General features: G+C 44.7%; 1 protein-coding gene across 4 annotated transcripts in view; it reads left to right on the top strand.

The window, feature by feature from the left end:
* MED12 (mediator complex subunit 12) overlaps positions 1-12114 on the top strand; it is a 142608-nt gene extending 130494 nt beyond the window's left edge. For 2 of the 4 annotated variants that reach the window (XM_077284993.1, XM_077284997.1), the window contains exons 38-44: positions 104-294; positions 405-482; positions 1771-1994; positions 2081-2228; positions 2306-2482; positions 10539-10620; positions 10831-12114. In XM_077284993.1, coding sequence (XP_077141108.1) covers positions 104-294; positions 405-482; positions 1771-1994; positions 2081-2228; positions 2306-2482; positions 10539-10620; positions 10831-10874 — 944 coding nt within the window. In that variant the 3' untranslated portion in view covers positions 10875-12114. The remainder of the gene's footprint in view (positions 1-103; positions 295-404; positions 483-1770; positions 1995-2080; positions 2229-2305; positions 2483-10538; positions 10621-10830) is intronic. The other 2 variants (XM_077284995.1, XM_077284994.1) reach the window with 2 other exon arrangements.
* Positions 12115-17372: the final 5258 nt, after the last annotated feature.

Raw genomic sequence — 17372 nt, 5'->3', positions numbered from 1 at the left:
TATCCATCTTCTATACCACACCGTATCCAAACACCATGATAGTTGCCCACCTTTCCATCTGGTTTTGTTAATTAGTCTCCACTGTTCTTCCATCCTAATACAGGTGGGCCACGTCTGGACACATACCGACCCCCTCGCATGAATATGGTAAAGGTAGTTCAGGCCAGACCGCCCTATGGAGGTGGTGTTCCTCCAGTAGTAGGAGCGATGATGGATTACAAGCCTATCATGTACAGACCGCCACCTCCTATCCCCCAGGGTCAATTGCTAAGACAACATCTTCAGGCCAAACTGGTGAGTGATATTTAGGTTGTTTTAAAACCAGTTTAAATGTCTTTATAAACAAAACATAAACATTAACTGTTCTCTCTCTTGTATCCATTACTTTGTATTCTATACCTCAGCAGAATCAGGGTATGATGACTCAACCGGTTCGACAGATGACACCTACACCTCCATATGGAACTATGCAACCCTCCCAGGTATGCGTGGTTAATAGTGTGCTATTCTGACTCCAAAATGCTTGTTAATGACCTTCAAACTGAGTGGCTGCCCAGGAACAATCCTTTTCATTCTTTATATTACAAGACCTTTAAGTCTTAGGGTACAGTCTCACAGTGGCACTTTGGTCGCTACGACGGCACAATCCGTGACGTTCCAGCGATATACTTACGACCTCGCTGTGTCTGACACGCTACTGCGATCAGGGACCCCGCTGAGAATCGTACGTCGTAGCAGATCTTTTGAAACTTCCTTTCGTCGTCAGATCACCCGCTGTCATCGCTGGATCGTCGTGTGTGACCCCGATCCAGCGATGTGTTCACTTGTAACCAGGGTAAATATCGGGTTACTAAGCGCAGGGCCGCGCTTAGTAACCCGATATTTACCCTGTTTACTCACCTTCTGATGTCTGTCACGTTACCATTGTAAAAGTTAAAAAAAAAACATTACATACTCACCTTCTGATGTCTGTCACGTCCCCCGGCGTCCACAGGGTTACGCGCTGCTGCCGAGAACTTCCTGCACTGACTGTGTCAGCACCGGCCATAAAGCAGAGCTTTATTGCCGGCGCAGATACATTCAGTGCAGGAAGCTCTCGGCAGCAGCGCGTAACCCTGTGGATGCCGGGGGACGTGACAGACATCAGAAGGTGAGTATGTAGTGTTTTTTTTTTTTTTTTTTTTTTTTTAACTTTTACAATGGTAACCTGGGTAAATATCGGGTTTCTAAGCGCAGCCCTGCACTTAGTAACCCGATGTTTACCCTGGTTACCCGGGTGCTGCAGGGGGACTTCGGCATCGTTGAAGACAGTTTCAACGATGCCGAAGTCGTTCCCCTGATCGTTGGTCGCTGGAGAGAGCTGTGTGTGTGACAGCTCCCCAGCGACCACACAACGACTTACCAACGATCACGGCCAGGTCGTATCGCTGGTCGTGATCGTTGGTAAGTCTTTTAGTGTAACAGTACCCTTAAACTGTGGAGTTCAAAATATTCAGATTGAAGACATGGCTTGTTTTAAGTCATTGTCCATAGGAATGTAATAAGTGTCTTTTTAAAAATCTCTATCAAAGTTACCCCCAGATTTATTTTTTGTTTATGTATCACCATTAGTCTTTGAGATTTTTAAAAAGGGTAGCTATTTTTTATTTCTTTCCAAAGAAATTAAAAAAAAAAAAAATTTTGAAAATGGCTTGATCACATAATTAAATGTACTCTTCGGGTACAAAAATAAGTATAAAAATAAATATGTATTTTTTTGTTTTGTTCTAGGGTTATACATCATATACTTCCCATGTACCCATGCAACAGCATCCTCCTCCGTCGCAGACCAGTGGTTTAGTGCCATCTGGATACAACACACAGGCCTATCCTGGTACTCTCCCACCATCTGGTGGAACGCTCCTTGACTCTGTGCGACAGATACCCCAGAGGCCTAGTGGTTATGTTCATCAGCAGGCATCTGGTTACAGTCATAATCCCCAAACAGGACAAAGGTACATAAACTTAATTATAAATGTGTGTAGCGTGTTGTTGTTCTTTTGTTTATTTTTTGCCATTATTTTGTACCATTTTCCAACAGATTTCCTCACCAACAAATGCAACAGGCTGGCATGATGGCTGGAATGGGTCATATGACGGCACAGAATGTTCAAGGTGCAATACGGCCCACTCAGATGTTACCAGACCAACAGCAACAGCAGTATCTAAGGCAGCAACAAATATTACGGGTAATTGCATAAAACATATTGGTAAGCAGTTGAAATATTGGCAAGTTCAGGTTTGTAACAGGTCCTAACTTTATTAGCAGCAGCAGCAGCAACAACAGCAGCAACAGCAACAACAGGCTCAGGCACCACCTCAGCCCCAAGCTCCACCTCAACCACAGCCACCACCCCAGCAGGTAGCAGCAGTACCACAGGCCCAGGCACAAGGACAGCCACCGGGACTTGGCATGCAGACACTGGCACCACAGCAACCTATGGTAAAATTGTTAACTTTCACCTTTGCATGTTCCAGTAGACACCTATGAATGCATACTAAAAATGTGTGTGTATACTTTTTCATATGGACTTTTAACATGCATTCCTCACAAAAAGTTAATAATTTCTCCTTCGCCTCATTGGGGGACACAGGACCATGGAGAGCACTTTGGCTCAGAGAGTGGCGAGCAGATTCTGCTTCTAAAAAATCTCTTACTTCTCTGCCTTACCAAAGTGGCTGCTTGTTCAGAGATAAACTGGACCAAATTATCTCCGATGCTGCCGGAGGTAAAAGCAAATTCCTACCTCAACGAAGGCCCACCCGGCCTTTTCAAAACCAACACCAGATTAGTTTCCAGCCATTTCTCGGCACCACAGGCTGGTCTTCCACTACCGCCTCCTCTAGCTCAGCCCGACCTCTGCGTAGAGACAGGAATTCCCAGCCATCGTACAAGCCCACACATTTCTGGAAAGGCAGGCCCGCACGATCTGGATCCAAAGGAACTAGACCTCGCAATTTCTCTGCACAATGACTCCTCACGGTATCCGGAGGACACAGAGTAGGCTGTCGTCTACTTTTGTTCCATCAAACAACACAGAAAAACAGGCAAAGGTGCTTACCTGTCTAGGCCTCAAATCAAATGCACTCTCATGGTGCAGTGGGCCCCAAGTAAAGATGGCGACTACACAGGTGTGGTAATACCAAATGAGACAGCCAGCCTACAATCAGGGATTGGCCGCTGGGCACACCAGTGCAAATAATAATCTGCAGCAATGTTCACACAGAGTATGCACAGCAACTGGATCCTAGCCTATTAGTAACGCCATGTGGCGGGCTGACCAGTGCTAACTGTAATGCGTCCTGTGTGAACAGAGGCCACAACTTACAAAGCCATCAGGGCCCAACTGCACCTCAAAAAGTAAAAGTAAAAAAAGTGCACAAGAACATATCGAAAAATGTAAGGTATTAGTTAATATTATGGCCACAATACATAAGCTGGCAACCCACGTCACGGGTCCTCACGCTTGCCAGTCCTAGTCTAACAGCAAAAACCACAACAGGAGGAAAAAAAAAAAAAGAGGAAAAAACCTCCACTATTCTAGAAAAAACAACACAGAAAAACAGGCAAAGGTGCTTACCTGTCTAGGCCTCAAATCAAATGCACTCTCATGGTGCAGTGGGCCCCAAGTAAAGATGGCGACTACACAGGTGTGGTAATACCAAATGAGACAGCCAGCCTACAATCAGGGATTGGCCGCTGGGCACACCAGTGCAAATAATAATCTGCAGCAATGTTCACACAGAGTATGCACAGCAACTGGATCCTAGCCTATTAGTAACGCCATGTGGCAGGCTGACCAGTGCTAACTGTAATGCGTCCTGTGTGAACAGAGGCCACAACTTACAAAGCCATCAGGGCCCAACTGCACCTCAAAAAGTAAAAGTAAAAAAAGTGCACAAGAACATATCGAAAAATGTAAGGTATTAGTTAATATTATGGCCACAATACATAAGCTGGCAACCCACGTCACGGGTCCTCACGCTTGCCAGTCCTAGTCTAACAGCAAAAACCACAACAGGAGGAAAAAAAAAAAAAGAGGAAAAAACCTCCACTATTCTAGAAAAAACAACACAGAAAAACAGGCAAAGGTGCTTACCTGTCTAGGCCTCAAATCAAATGCACTCTCATGGTGCAGTGGGCCCCAAGTAAAGATGGCGACTACACAGGTGTGGTAATACCAAATGAGACAGCCAGCCTACAATCAGGGATTGGCCGCTGGGCACACCAGTGCAAATAATAATCTGCAGCAATGTTCACACAGAGTATGCACAGCAACTGGATCCTAGCCTATTAGTAACGCCATGTGGCCGGCTGACCAGTGCTAACTGTAATGCGTCCTGTGTGAACAGAGGCCACAACTTACAAAGCCATCAGGGCCCAACTGCACCTCAAAAAGTAAAAGTAAAAAAAGTGCACAAGAACATATCGAAAAATGTAAGGTATTAGTTAATATTATGGCCACAATACATAAGCTGGCAACCCACGTCACGGGTCCTCACGCTTGCCAGTCCTAGTCTAACAGCAAAAACCACAACAGGAGGTTGTTCCTCCTGTTGTGGTTTTTGCTGTTAGACTAGGACTGGCAAGCGTGAGGACCCGTGACGTGGGTTGCCAGCTTATGTATTGTGGCCATAATATTAACTAATACCTTACATTTTTCGATATGTTCTTGTGCACTTTTTTTACTTTTACTTTTTGAGGTGCAGTTGGGCCCTGATGGCTTTGTAAGTTGTGGCCTCTGTTCACACAGGACGCATTACAGTTAGCACTGGTCAGCCCGCCACATGGCGTTACTAATAGGCTAGGATCCAGTTGCTGTGCATACTCTGTGTGAACATTGCTGCAGATTATTATTTGCACTGGTGTGCCCAGCGGCCAATCCCTGATTGTAGGCTGGCTGTCTCATTTGGTATTACCACACCTGTGTAGTCGCCATCTTTACTTGGGGCCCACTGCACCATGAGAGTGCATTTGATTTGAGGCCTAGACAGGTAAGCACCTTTGCCTGTTTTTCTGTGTTGTTTTTTCTAGAATAGTGGAGGTTTTTTCCTCTTTTTTTTTTTCCTCCTGTTGTGGTTTTTGTTCCATCAATCCTGGCTTTCGGTCGTTCACGACCAGTGGGTCAGAGATCTTGTGTCCTCTGGATACAAAATAGAATTTGTCTCCTCCACCAGCACATTTTTTCCTGTCTCGCCCGCCCAAGTCAGAGGCGTGAGCAGCTCTATTCCACCGAGCCATAGGCGCACTCCTCACAGGCGGAGTTATTGTCCCGGTCCCACACAACGAAAGGTTCAAAGGGTTTTACTCAAACCTGTTCGTAGTTCCAAAAAAGGACGGGACTATGCGTCCTATTCTAGATCTGAAACTTTTGAACAAACTCTTCAAGGTTCGTTACTTCAGAATGGAGTCTCTCCGTTCAGTGATCACTTCGATGGAGAAAGGAGAATTCCTCGAGTCCATCGACATCAAAGACGCTTATCTGCATATCCCAATCTTTCCTGCCCACCAAAGATTCCTGCGCTTCGCAGTCGGCGACGAGCATTTTCAGTTCACTGCCTTGCCCTTCAGACTCGCCACTGCTCCCAGAGTGTTCACCAAGGTCATGGCGGCCGTTATGTCCACTCTACACTCTCGGGCATGGTGGTCCTTCCGTATTTAGACGACCTGCTCATCAAAGGATCGTCTTTTCACGCTTGTGCAGATGGTGGGAGCTTCACTGTGGATATCCTTTCTCTCGCTTGGGTTGGCTGGTGAACCTGAGCAAGTCCTCCCCGATAACAGCTCAGCAAATTTTTTTTTTTGGGGGGATGATCCTGGACACTTCCTGAGGGTTGGTCATTCTTCCTCAGGAAAAGGTTTCAGCATTGACATGGGGAGTCCGGAGCCTTTCTCTTGCCCGGCCTCACTCCTAACGGTTCGACATGCAAGTACTGAGCAAGATAGTGGCAGCGATGGAGCAGTTAAATTTGCACAACTGCACCTCCGCCCTCTACAACAGGCGTTACTGAGAGCCTCGGACAGGAACCTGTTTTCTCCAGACCGTCGTTTCCGACTGACCCAGCAGCTCAGGCAATCCCTCAAGTGGTGGATGTTGAAGTCCTCTCTGGATCAGGGGAAATCCTTTCTCCCGCTTCGTTGGCTCGTGGTTACCACCAAGGCCAGTCTGCTCGGATGGGGGGCGGTCTTCCGCCACCACACGGCTCAGGGGCACTGGTCCACTCAGGAATCGCGGCTCCCTATCCACATTCTTGAAATTCAAGCAATCAGGTTAGCCCTTCTGCGATTTCATCCCCTTCTGGCAGGTTGTCCCATTTGGATTCAGTCAGACAACGCCACAGCAGTGGAGTACATCAACCGTTGGGGGAACCAGAAGCAAAAGTGTGATGCTCGAAGTAGCACACTTCCTTCAATGGGCAGAAAGAAACCACTCAGTCATCTCAGCTGTTCATATCTCGAGAGTAGAGAATTGGGATTTTCTCTGCTGTCACGGTCTCGCTTAGGGAGAGTGGTCTCTTCAGCTGGATGTTTTTCGGCAGATTTGCCATCACTGGGGGACGCCGGATGTCGATCTCATGGCCTCCAGGATAAATGCCAAGGGAATTCCTGTCTCTATGCGGAGGTCGGGCTGAGCTAGACGAGGCGGTCATGGAGGACCAGCCTGTGGTGCCGCGAAATGGCAGGAAACGAATCTGGTGTTTGTTTCAAAAAGGCCCTGTGGGCCTTCGTTGAGGGAGGAATTTGCTTTTTCCTCCGGTAGCATCGGAGATAATTTGGTCCAGTTTATCTCCGAACAAGCAGCCACTTAGGTAAGGCAGAGAAGTAAGAGATTTTTTTTGTAAGCAGAATCGTCTCGCCACTCTCTGAGCCAAAGTGCTCTCCATGGTCCTGTGTTCCCCAATGAGTGGCTTGGAGAAAAGGATTTTACGGTGAGTACACAAAAATCCCTATATTTGGCTTTAGGGAGAAATTCTTAGAAAACGTAAAAAGTTCACGCTAGAGTGATATTTTGTTATGAAGGTAAGGCATTTAAGTAGAAGCATGCAATGGTGATTTCCTCATGGCAAACAATTAATTGAAACCAAAGGCAACAACAGTGGCGAGTATACCCCAACAAAAATGTCAGTGTCTCAATAACTTATGTGGCTTCAGCCAAAGCTGGCGACGACATCTCTTGTTGTTCACAAGTGGAGATATTTTCTTCTGAGGCATGGCCTCCCACTCTTCCTGAAGGGGGGCCCTCAGGTCATTGATGTTCTGGGGTACAGAGGTATGAACCTCTACACAGCGATTGAGCTGATCCCATAGGTTTTCTATGGGATTCAGGTCTGGAGAAAGTGTAGACCACTCCATTTGAGGTTCCACAGTCTCCAGCAGCCGTTCCCTAATGATGCGACCTTGATGGGCTGGAGCATTGTCATCCATGAAGGTGGTGTTCGTGCAGAGACGCAATGAATGGATTTAATTGTTATTCAGTAGTAGGTGATTGTCACTGTACCATTCACAAAGTGTATTGCAGTTCTGTATTGACTAGACACACCGGCGCACACTGTAACACCACCACCAGCTCGTCTGGTAACAACAGTTACAACTTCATCCCAAACCTCACCACAGTCTTCATCCCAACTCTAACCCATCTCTTCAATCTATCACTAACAACTGGTGTTTTCCCCTCAAGCTTTAAACATGCCTCCATCACACCTATCCTCAAAAAGCCCTCTCTTGACCCATCCTCTGTATCTAGCTATTGCCCTATATCACTTCTCCCCTATGCCTCCAAACTACTGGAACAACACGTCTACCTTGAACTGTCCTCCCATCACTCTTCTTGCTCCCTCTTTGACCGCTTACAATCTGGCTTCCGGGCACACCATTCCACTGAAACTGCCCTAACTAAGGTCACCAATGACCTCTTAACCGCCAAGAGCAAGCGACCCTACTCTGTCCTCCTCCTCCTCGACCTGTCGGCTGCCTTTGACACAGTGGACCATTCCCTATTATTACAGACCCTCTCATCCCTTGGCATCACAGACTTGGCCCTATCTTGGATCTCATCATACCTAACAGACCGGACATTCAGTGTCTCCCACTCCCACACCACCTCCTCACCTCGCCCCCTATCTTTTGGAGTCCCACAAGGTTCAGTCCTTGGGCCCCTGCTCTTCTCCATTTACACCTTTGGCCTGGGACAGCTCATAGAATCTCATGGCTTTCAGTATCACCTCTATGCTGATGACACACAGATCTACATCTCTGGACCAGATATCACCTCCTTACTAACCAGAATCCCTCAATGTCTGTCCACTATTTCATCCTTCTTCTCCGCTAGATTTCTGAAACTTAACATGGACAAAACAGAATTCATCATCTTTCCCCCATCTCACGCGACCCCCCCAACGAACCTATCCATTACAGTAAATGGCAGCCCCCTCTCCCCAGTCCCACAAGCTCGCTGCCTCGGGGTAATCCTTGAAGCTGATCTCTCCTTCAAACCACATATCCAAGCCCTTTCCACTTCCTGCCGACTTCAACTCAAAAATATTTCACGAATCCGTACATTCCTCAACCAAGAATCTGCAAAAACCCTAGTCCATGCCCTCATCATCTCTCGCCTTGACTACTGCAACCTCCTGCTCTGTGGCCTCCCCTCTAACACTCTCGCACCCCTCCAATCTATTCTAAACTCTGCTGCCCGACTAATCCACCTGTCCCCCCGGCCTCTCCCCTCTGTCAATCCCTTCACTGGCTCCCCATTGCCCAGAGACTCCAGTACAAAACCCTAACCATGACGTACAAAGCCATCCACAACCTGTCTCCTCCATACATCTGTGACCTCGTCTCCCGGTACTTACCTACACGCAACCTCCGATCCTCACAAGATATCCTTCTCTACTCCCCTCTTATCTCCTCTTCCCACAATCGTATACAAGATTTCTCTCGCGTATCACCCCTACTCTGGAACCCTCTACCACAACACATCAGACTCTCGCCTACCATCGAAACCTTCAAAAAGAGCCTGAAGATCCACCTCTTCCGACAAGCCTACAACCTGCAGTAACCACCGATCGACCAAACCGCTGCATGACCAGCTCTATCCTCGCCTACTGTATTCTCACCCATCCCTTGTAGATTGTGAGCCTTCGCGGGCAGGGTCCTCTCTCCTCCTGTACCAGTTATGACTTGTATTGTTTAAGATTATTGTACTTGTTTTTATTATGTATACCCCTCCTCACATGTAAAACGCCATGGAATAAATGGTGCTATAACAATAAATAATAATAATAACAGTGGCTAATGCACAGCGCTCTGCTTGATGTCTCCAACTTTGTTGGCGGCCATCATTTGTGCTCAGTGTGAATCGACTTTAATAAGTGGACAGTACTGAGGCACACTGGTCCCTCATCCAGCGTAGATGACGCCTGTGTCTGGTGGTGTGTTCAGGTATCCTTGCAGGTCATCTAGCATGCAGACCACGCTGATGTAAACAGTTTTGAATGGTCTGACGTGATACTTGGGCTCCTATCACCTCCCTTAAATGTTCCTGGAGTGGTGTGGCATTTATCATCGGGTTCCAAAGGGCATTGTTCACAATGAAGCTGTCAGCATTGTCGGATGTGGCCAAAGGCCGTCCACTTCTCTGCCGTTCTGTCCAGTCTCTCTGTATTTCCGTTACAATCTGCTGATGACTCTAAGCTCAGTGGCCACTTCCATCTGAGAACATTCTGCTTGAAGCCTCGCAATGGAGGAGGACTGTTCATTAATTGATAGGTTTCGTCTTGGCTTGGTCTCATGATGTCAAAATGTGAACCGCATGATTAGCACGTTTAATACCAATTCAACCCTGAAATGTATTGGGTGATTCATGGATGAAACACCTGTTGTGAATTTTGCCACTAAGCTCCTTGTTAGAGAACATCAAGTTGTACAAAAAGTACTGAAACAGTTGGACATGTGTATCCGACAGCTCAGAGACCCCACATTAAGTTCATCTGAAAAGGTTATAGTGCATTTTAGGATCAACCTGAAATTTAACCCAAAAGCCAAATATCCCCGACTTTTTGTGAGGTGTACGTGCGTGAGGTCAAATATTTATTTATTTAAATTGAATAAAAGAATATTATACACACACGCACACACACATACACACACATACACACACAATAAAAGAATATTATACACACACACACACACACTGAATAAAAGAATATTATACACACACACACACACACACACACACACACACACACACACACACTAAAAAGCATATATGTATAATGTATTACCCACAAATAACTTAATATATATTTACAATATGTGTGTATTTAGTGTAAAGGTCTGTCTTTTTACATTTTTAAAAAGCCTCATCTTGGCAATACACCTAACACAGAAAACTAAATTTGTTTTTTTTAATCAAAGGAATATTTTAATAATTTTCCCTCTTTTGACTTTACATGTACTTTATTTTTTTCTGTATATCTGACATGGTCTACTCTTTTAGTTTCCAAGACAAGGTCTGCAACAAACGCAGCAGCAGCAACAGACAGCAGCTCTTGTACGACAACTACAACAGCAGTTATCTAGTGAGTACTCCCTGTAGAAGTTCTTGTTCAGTTTAACCTTGCCTTATCCCTTTATACCTTGCCGTTCATAAATAATGCATGTTCACTTGAGTACCCTGCAACAATGAAATCTTTTATAACCGTGTGTGCAGCATTTAGAGCTTTGTTTTTTCCCTCCCTATGCAGCAGCCCGTGGGTGCAGAGTATCTAATATTCTTGTTCTCTTTCCAGACACACAACCACAGCAAGCTACCAATCCATTTGGGCGTTTCTGATTTATGGCTGAAGTCTATGGGTGATGGCTCTGTTTTGGATCCCTCCTGACACAGAAGAAAGGCATCGGAAACTGAAGACAGTGTTACTGGATTGCTGTGAAGGAGAAAGACAATTACTAGGTGTCATGGCACATTAAATATATAAACCTGGACTCTTGTATAATAAGAAGGCGGGGAACCAGAATGTCATATTGTTCCCCTAAATTAAGAGCAAGGGCTTTTGAGTCTTATGGACTTTATTTACCTTTCAAAAAAAAAAAAAAAAAAGTTTTTATTATTTTGATAATCAAATAATTGTCATTTTCTAACCTATTTATATGGCAACCTGATCTCAGGCACATGTATGAACATGGTGACAAATACTACTTTTGCGTTTTCTCTGTTCTTGTAACAGCGAAGTAGAGCTCATAATTATACCCCAATTGAGTGGTAATGATTTGGCCTACCTAGATTTTTCCAGCAAGTGGATCACGTTACTGGGTGGAATTTTCGTAGCCTACAGAATGAAATCCCACACCTTTCTCCGTATTCTGTATTGGTGTATTTGTGCACATGCCATTGGGATATATTGTGCATGTGCAGATTCTCATTAAAACCTACTGTAGTTCATATTTTCCAGATAATCTGTATCGGTCAACTCAAAATGCATAATTCAAACAATTATAATATGTGTTCTGATTTTTGCTTTTCCTATGCCAAACAAGTTAAACAAAACAAAAATGCATTTTTGTATCATTGCACTGTTTCTCTACCTGAAATCAATTTAAGAAGCCACAATTTAAAGAAAATGACATGTCAATAAATATATCAAAAGATTCCACTCCAAATACACTTGGAAAAGTCTATAATTGACTGTTTATTGAAGTGAGAATGAGACCTTAAGGGGCCTTTTTATATAGTAATGTGATTTGGTAAATATGCACCATATAAGGTAATTTGTTTTAGGGGTTTTTACGTGGATGTATCAATATTTGATAATTTTATCAGTGTCTAAAGATGAAATAATCACAAAAAAAATGAATTGACTTTGCAATAATTTATAAAATAAATATTTACGGGTCACTCAGAATACTTGTACAGTTCTAGAACCACAATTGAGTGCATCCGATAGGTTAGAACACACGAGATCTTTCTTAATACCTTAAGCATTTGGTTCATAGGGCATTGACCCCTTTAAAAAAAACTCTGGTTCCTGGACAGTTTTTTTTTTTTTTAATATAAATAACATTTTTTACTCCGCAGCTCCCAGTGTCTGTTTGCTTCATCCTTCTCCTACATGATCAGTCACCATTTCTCTTACAGAGGCCTCAGCTCTAGTTATAGATCAGCTATGACAAAATATGCAGCTTGACTTCTGTGGAATTATCGTGTCTAAGGGTACCTTCACACGAAGCGACGCTGCAGCGATAGCGACAACGATGCCGATCGCTGCAGCGTCGCTGTTTGATCGCTGGGGAGCTGTCACACAGACCGCTCTCCAGCGACCAACGATGCCGAGGTCCCCGGGTAACCAGGGTAAACATCGGGTTGCTAAGCGCAGGGCCGCGCTTAGTAACCCAATGTTTACCCTGGTTACCAGCGTAAAAGTAAAAAAACCAAACAGTACATGCTCACCTGCGCGTCCCCCAGCGTCTGCTTCCTGACACTGACTGAGCTCCGGCCCTAACAGCACAGCGGTGACGTCACCGCTGTGATTTCACTTTCACTTTAGGGCCGGCGCTCAGTAAGTGTCAGGAAGCAGACGCTGGGGGACGCGCAGGTGAGTATGTACTGTTTGTTTTTTTTACTTTTACGCTGGTAACCAGGGTAAACATTGGGTTACTAAGCGCGGCCCTGTGCTTGGTAACCCGATGTTTACCCTGGTTACCAGTGTAAAACATCGCTGGTATCGTTGCTTTTGCTTTCAAACACAACGATACACGGCGATCGGACGACCAAATAAAGTTCTGGACTTTATTCAACGACCAGCGATATCACACCAGGATCCTGATCGCTGCTGCGTGTCAAACTAAACGATATCGCTAGCGAGGATGCTGCAACGTCACGGATCCCTAGCCATATCGTTACAAAGTCGTTTCGTGTGAAGGTACCTTAAGTCACAAAACTTTCATTAGCTCTTCCCATGATGATTCCATAGCGCACGAATCCACATGCAGGAAGAGTGTGCACTAATTAGGTCTTCATGGAAGTTGTACAGGAAGAAAACCTTTGTTGTGCAGAGGGATCATCAGATCAGGACAAATTAAAAAAAAATAAAATATATATATATATATCTCAGCAGACAGAACTTTGACTGAGTTCCGGACCAACGAGGTGCAGAGTTATTTTTGTCCACAGTAATGACTTATTTGGCAAAGACAATGACCCCTATTCACTAAGATTGGCGTTTTGAATGCCAGTGTAGATGAGGGTCATGCAAAAATGTTCCAAATTCATTATCAAGGGTGTGCCACTTTAATGAATTTGCTGTATCTTATTAGCAGCGTGCATCCCGCCAGAAATGATACTTTTTCTTTTTTTAAATCAGATATTTTTATTGTACATACTAAATACAACAGTATCCATACAAATAAACAGGGTACATTTGTCTTTTTTGTTTTAAAAGAAATAACCCTTCCCCCTCCCCTCCCCTCTGAAGACCCATCTCTAACCAAACATTACTCCTGGAAAGAAGAGAAAACAAAAAAGACAATACATACATATTATAATATTTGCAACTTTTTATCACAATCTCTCAATTATTCCCGTCCAGCCATGGCTGCCACAGCTTTTGAAAGAAGCCCATTCTTTTCCTTTTATTATATATACTTTTTTCGAGCTGGACAATATGATTTGCCTGTGCAATAAACTCACGTTTAGTAGTAGGTTCCTCTCTAATCCAATACCTTGCAATCACCTTTCTTGCGATGAACAATAATCTAGCTATAGCCATTTTGACAGTCTTGTCGGCCAGGATTTCCTCCACGTACCCAAGTACACAAACCACCCGATCCCTGGGAATCGAACACCCATAGATCACCCCAATTTGGTTCAGCACCACTACCCAGAACGCAAATAGTCTGGGACAAAGCCACAACATGTGCAGAATGCCCGCCTGAGACTGGGAGCACCTAGGACACCCAGAATCGCCTTTCAACCCGGCTTTAAACAACATATCAGGTGTCCTATAGGCCCTATTTATCACATACAATTGTGACATTCTCCCAGGTTCACTCATCGATAACCTGGGTACGTATTCTAAAATAGACTCCCACCTATCATCATCTATTTTCCCCAATTCGGCCTCCCACTTCCCTCTGGCCTTTATAGGGTAATCTAGTAGAAAGGTGTGTAACAAATCACCATATACTTTGGATATAGCCCCTTTTGTTCCATTGTTATTTAGTATAAAGTCTAACATTAGATCTTTCTGGATCACTATAGGCCCCCTCCTCTTCTGTGCCTGAAATGCGTGCTGAACCCGTCTGTATTGATATAATTTTAACCCCGGGAACTGGAATTCCTGCTGCAACACATCAAAAGGTTTAAGGCTCCCATTCTGCATCAACTGACTTATCAACCCAATGCCTTTTTCCCTCCACTCCCCCATTCCTTCCATATGTTTGAATTCTTAAAAGGAAGGGTTATCCCAAATAGGTGAAAATTCCGTGAGTCCCACAACACCCCTTATTCGTTTAAGCGTCTGCCATACCTTATGAACTAAATTTATGGTGTGAAGACGAGTTCCCAATTTCTTGAATAGTCCTGCTTCTAGGCCCTGACATAAGGGCAACATGCCAATAATAAATATCAGACTGTTGTGACCCCGGCCTTCCTCAAGCCCTTTCCCCCAAAGATGTTGGCTCTGCGCCGACAAAAAGTACAACCAGGGGTTAGGCAGGGCAAGTTCCCCCTCATCTTTAGGTCTCTGCAGTATCTCTTGCCTAATTCTTGGGCACCTCCCACCCCATACTAACTCTCCAAATAATGATTTAAGTCTATGGAATCTAGTCCGCGGGATCCAAACCGGAGAATTATGTAAAACATACAAAACCTGCGGCATCACCACCATCTTAAGGAGATTTACTCTACCCACCACCGACAAATGCAGCTTATTCCACGTTGAGATTTTGGCACGTAGTTTGGTTATTAATGGTTCAAGATTGAGCTCCTCAAATCTAGTCGGGGAGAGACACCTGAATCCCTAGATATTTAAATTGTGCAACCACCCTTAATTTTGTACCTTCCTCCACCTCTCTCGTACAATCCACTCCTCTATCCACCTGTAAAACACTTGATTTGTCCCAATTGATAATCAACCCTGAAATTTGCCCAAATTTTTCAATGAATGTGATTAAATTCCTCAAAGGTTCCCCAGGGCCCTCAAGAGAAAGCAGAATGTCGTCAGCATACAGAGCAATTTTTTCTTCCATTTTCCCATACACAAACCCTTTTACTAACTGAGACCTTCTGATAGCCGCTGCCAGAGGCTCTACCGCTAGAGCAAACAGCAACGGGGACAACGGGCATCCCTGCTGCGTACCCCGAAATAGCTGAAAACCGTCAGACATTGCATTGTTCACCCTGATCTTAGCCACTGGAGAGGAGTACAGGAGCCTCACCCACGACACAAAAACCGGCCCAAACCCAAAGCGACTCAGGACCGACCACAGGTATTGCCAATCTATACTATCAAAGGCTTTATGCACATCAAGGGAGACCACCACCCTCCCCCCAGCATTTTCCGCCGGTATCTGCATATTAAGAAATAACCTTCTCAAGTTGATGGCAGTGGATTTATTAGGCATAAAGCCCGATTGGTCCGAATGGACCACCTTTTCTATCACCCTGGTCAGTCTGTTCGCCAAGGCTTTAGCCAAAATCTTAACATCTGTAGTCAAGAGTGATATTGGTCTATATGACTCCGGCAATCTTGGATTCTTATCAGGTTTAGGGATGACCACAATAATGGCCTCCCTCATGGAAGCAGGCAATATTCCCCTCTCCAGTGACTCCTCAAAGACTCACAACAATCTGGCCAACAACTCCTCAGAGAGGACACCATAAATTTCAACAGGGACACAGTCAGCCCCCGGAGCCTTCCCTCCCGCCATGGACCTCAAGGCACCTTCCAACTCCTCCACCGTAAGCGGCCCATCTAACCAATCTCTGCCTCTAATCTAGGTAAATTTGTGTCCTCTAAAAATCTATCAATTTCACCTTCTCTCTGCCCGGTATGTGATGCATACAGTTTGCTATAAAATCCCTTAAAACCTTCCAAGATTTGGATCCCCTGTGTTGCGATACTACCATTCTCTAATTCTAGAGCGTGTACGTGTGTCGAATCCCTCTGTGCAGACGTCACCACTGAGAGAAGGTGACCCACCTTCTCTCCTTCCGCATAAAAAGCCTCTCTTTGGAAAGCTCTCGCCCTCTCTGCTTTGCGTAGATGTAGTTTGTTTACCTCTTCCTGAGCCGTTTTCATATGATTCATGGTGTCCTGTGAACGTAAACTACTCAATGCAGCCTCCGCTGCCCTCAATTCCTCCAATATCACTTTATCAGATTCCCTTGTTTGTGTTTTATGCCTAGAGATCTCTTTAGATAGTATACCCCTCAAATAAGCCTTCATGGTGTCCCAAACCACATGTTTTGCTGCACTACCATCATTAAATTTAAAGAATTCCTTTATCTCTTCCCCGATCTTCCCCATATCAATAATTTGTAACCAAAAGGGGTTTATCTTCCAACCCAATTTAGCCATCCCCCCAAGGCCTTCAATTTGCAGTGTTACCACCACTGGACTATGATCCGACACTATTCTAGGCAAATAATCCACCTCCTGCACCAACCTATCCATTTCTTCGTTACCTAGGGCCATGTCAATACGAGATAGAGCCATATGTCGCTGAATAGCATGAGAAACAGTATGTATCAGTATTACGCACTCTCCACAAGTCTTTCCATGCCACTTCTTTCAAATAACTACCGAACGCTGTCAAATTCCCCTCCTTCCTCAACATAGCATGCTGCCCCCTATCCCAGTGATCGTCAATGATATTGTTAACATCCCCTATTATGAGCAATGGGACTCCTTCCCACCTGCCAGATAAATTTAGGATTTCCTGTCGTTTTTTCCCCGAGAACGGTGGAGGAATATACACTGACACGACACATATCAGTCTAGCGAACACCTTACACACAAGAAATACATACTGTCCATCACGATCTATTATCACCTCTACCTCCTCGAACGGAACACTTGTATGCACGAGGATTGACACTCCCCTGGCATAGGTCGAGAATGTCGCATGGTAGGCCTTCCTCACCCATCTTTTATGCAATATACCCATTTTTTCTTTCACTAAGTGAGTCTCTTGAAGGCATAGTAGCGAGGGTCTCTGTTTTACAATATATTGCAGAACAGCCTTACGTTTTGTATCATTGGATAGACCTCTAATATTCCAGCTCAAAATTTTAACTCTATCTCCCATCATTTTGCATAATAGTTAACCATCT

Source organism: Ranitomeya variabilis, chromosome 2 (genome assembly GCF_051348905.1).
Source record: "Ranitomeya variabilis isolate aRanVar5 chromosome 2, aRanVar5.hap1, whole genome shotgun sequence".
In the NCBI taxonomy this organism is placed as follows: domain Eukaryota; kingdom Metazoa; phylum Chordata; class Amphibia; order Anura; family Dendrobatidae; genus Ranitomeya; species Ranitomeya variabilis.
The sequence above is the reverse complement of the archived record's forward strand: the minus strand, read 5'-3'. Positions and strand labels throughout refer to the sequence as shown.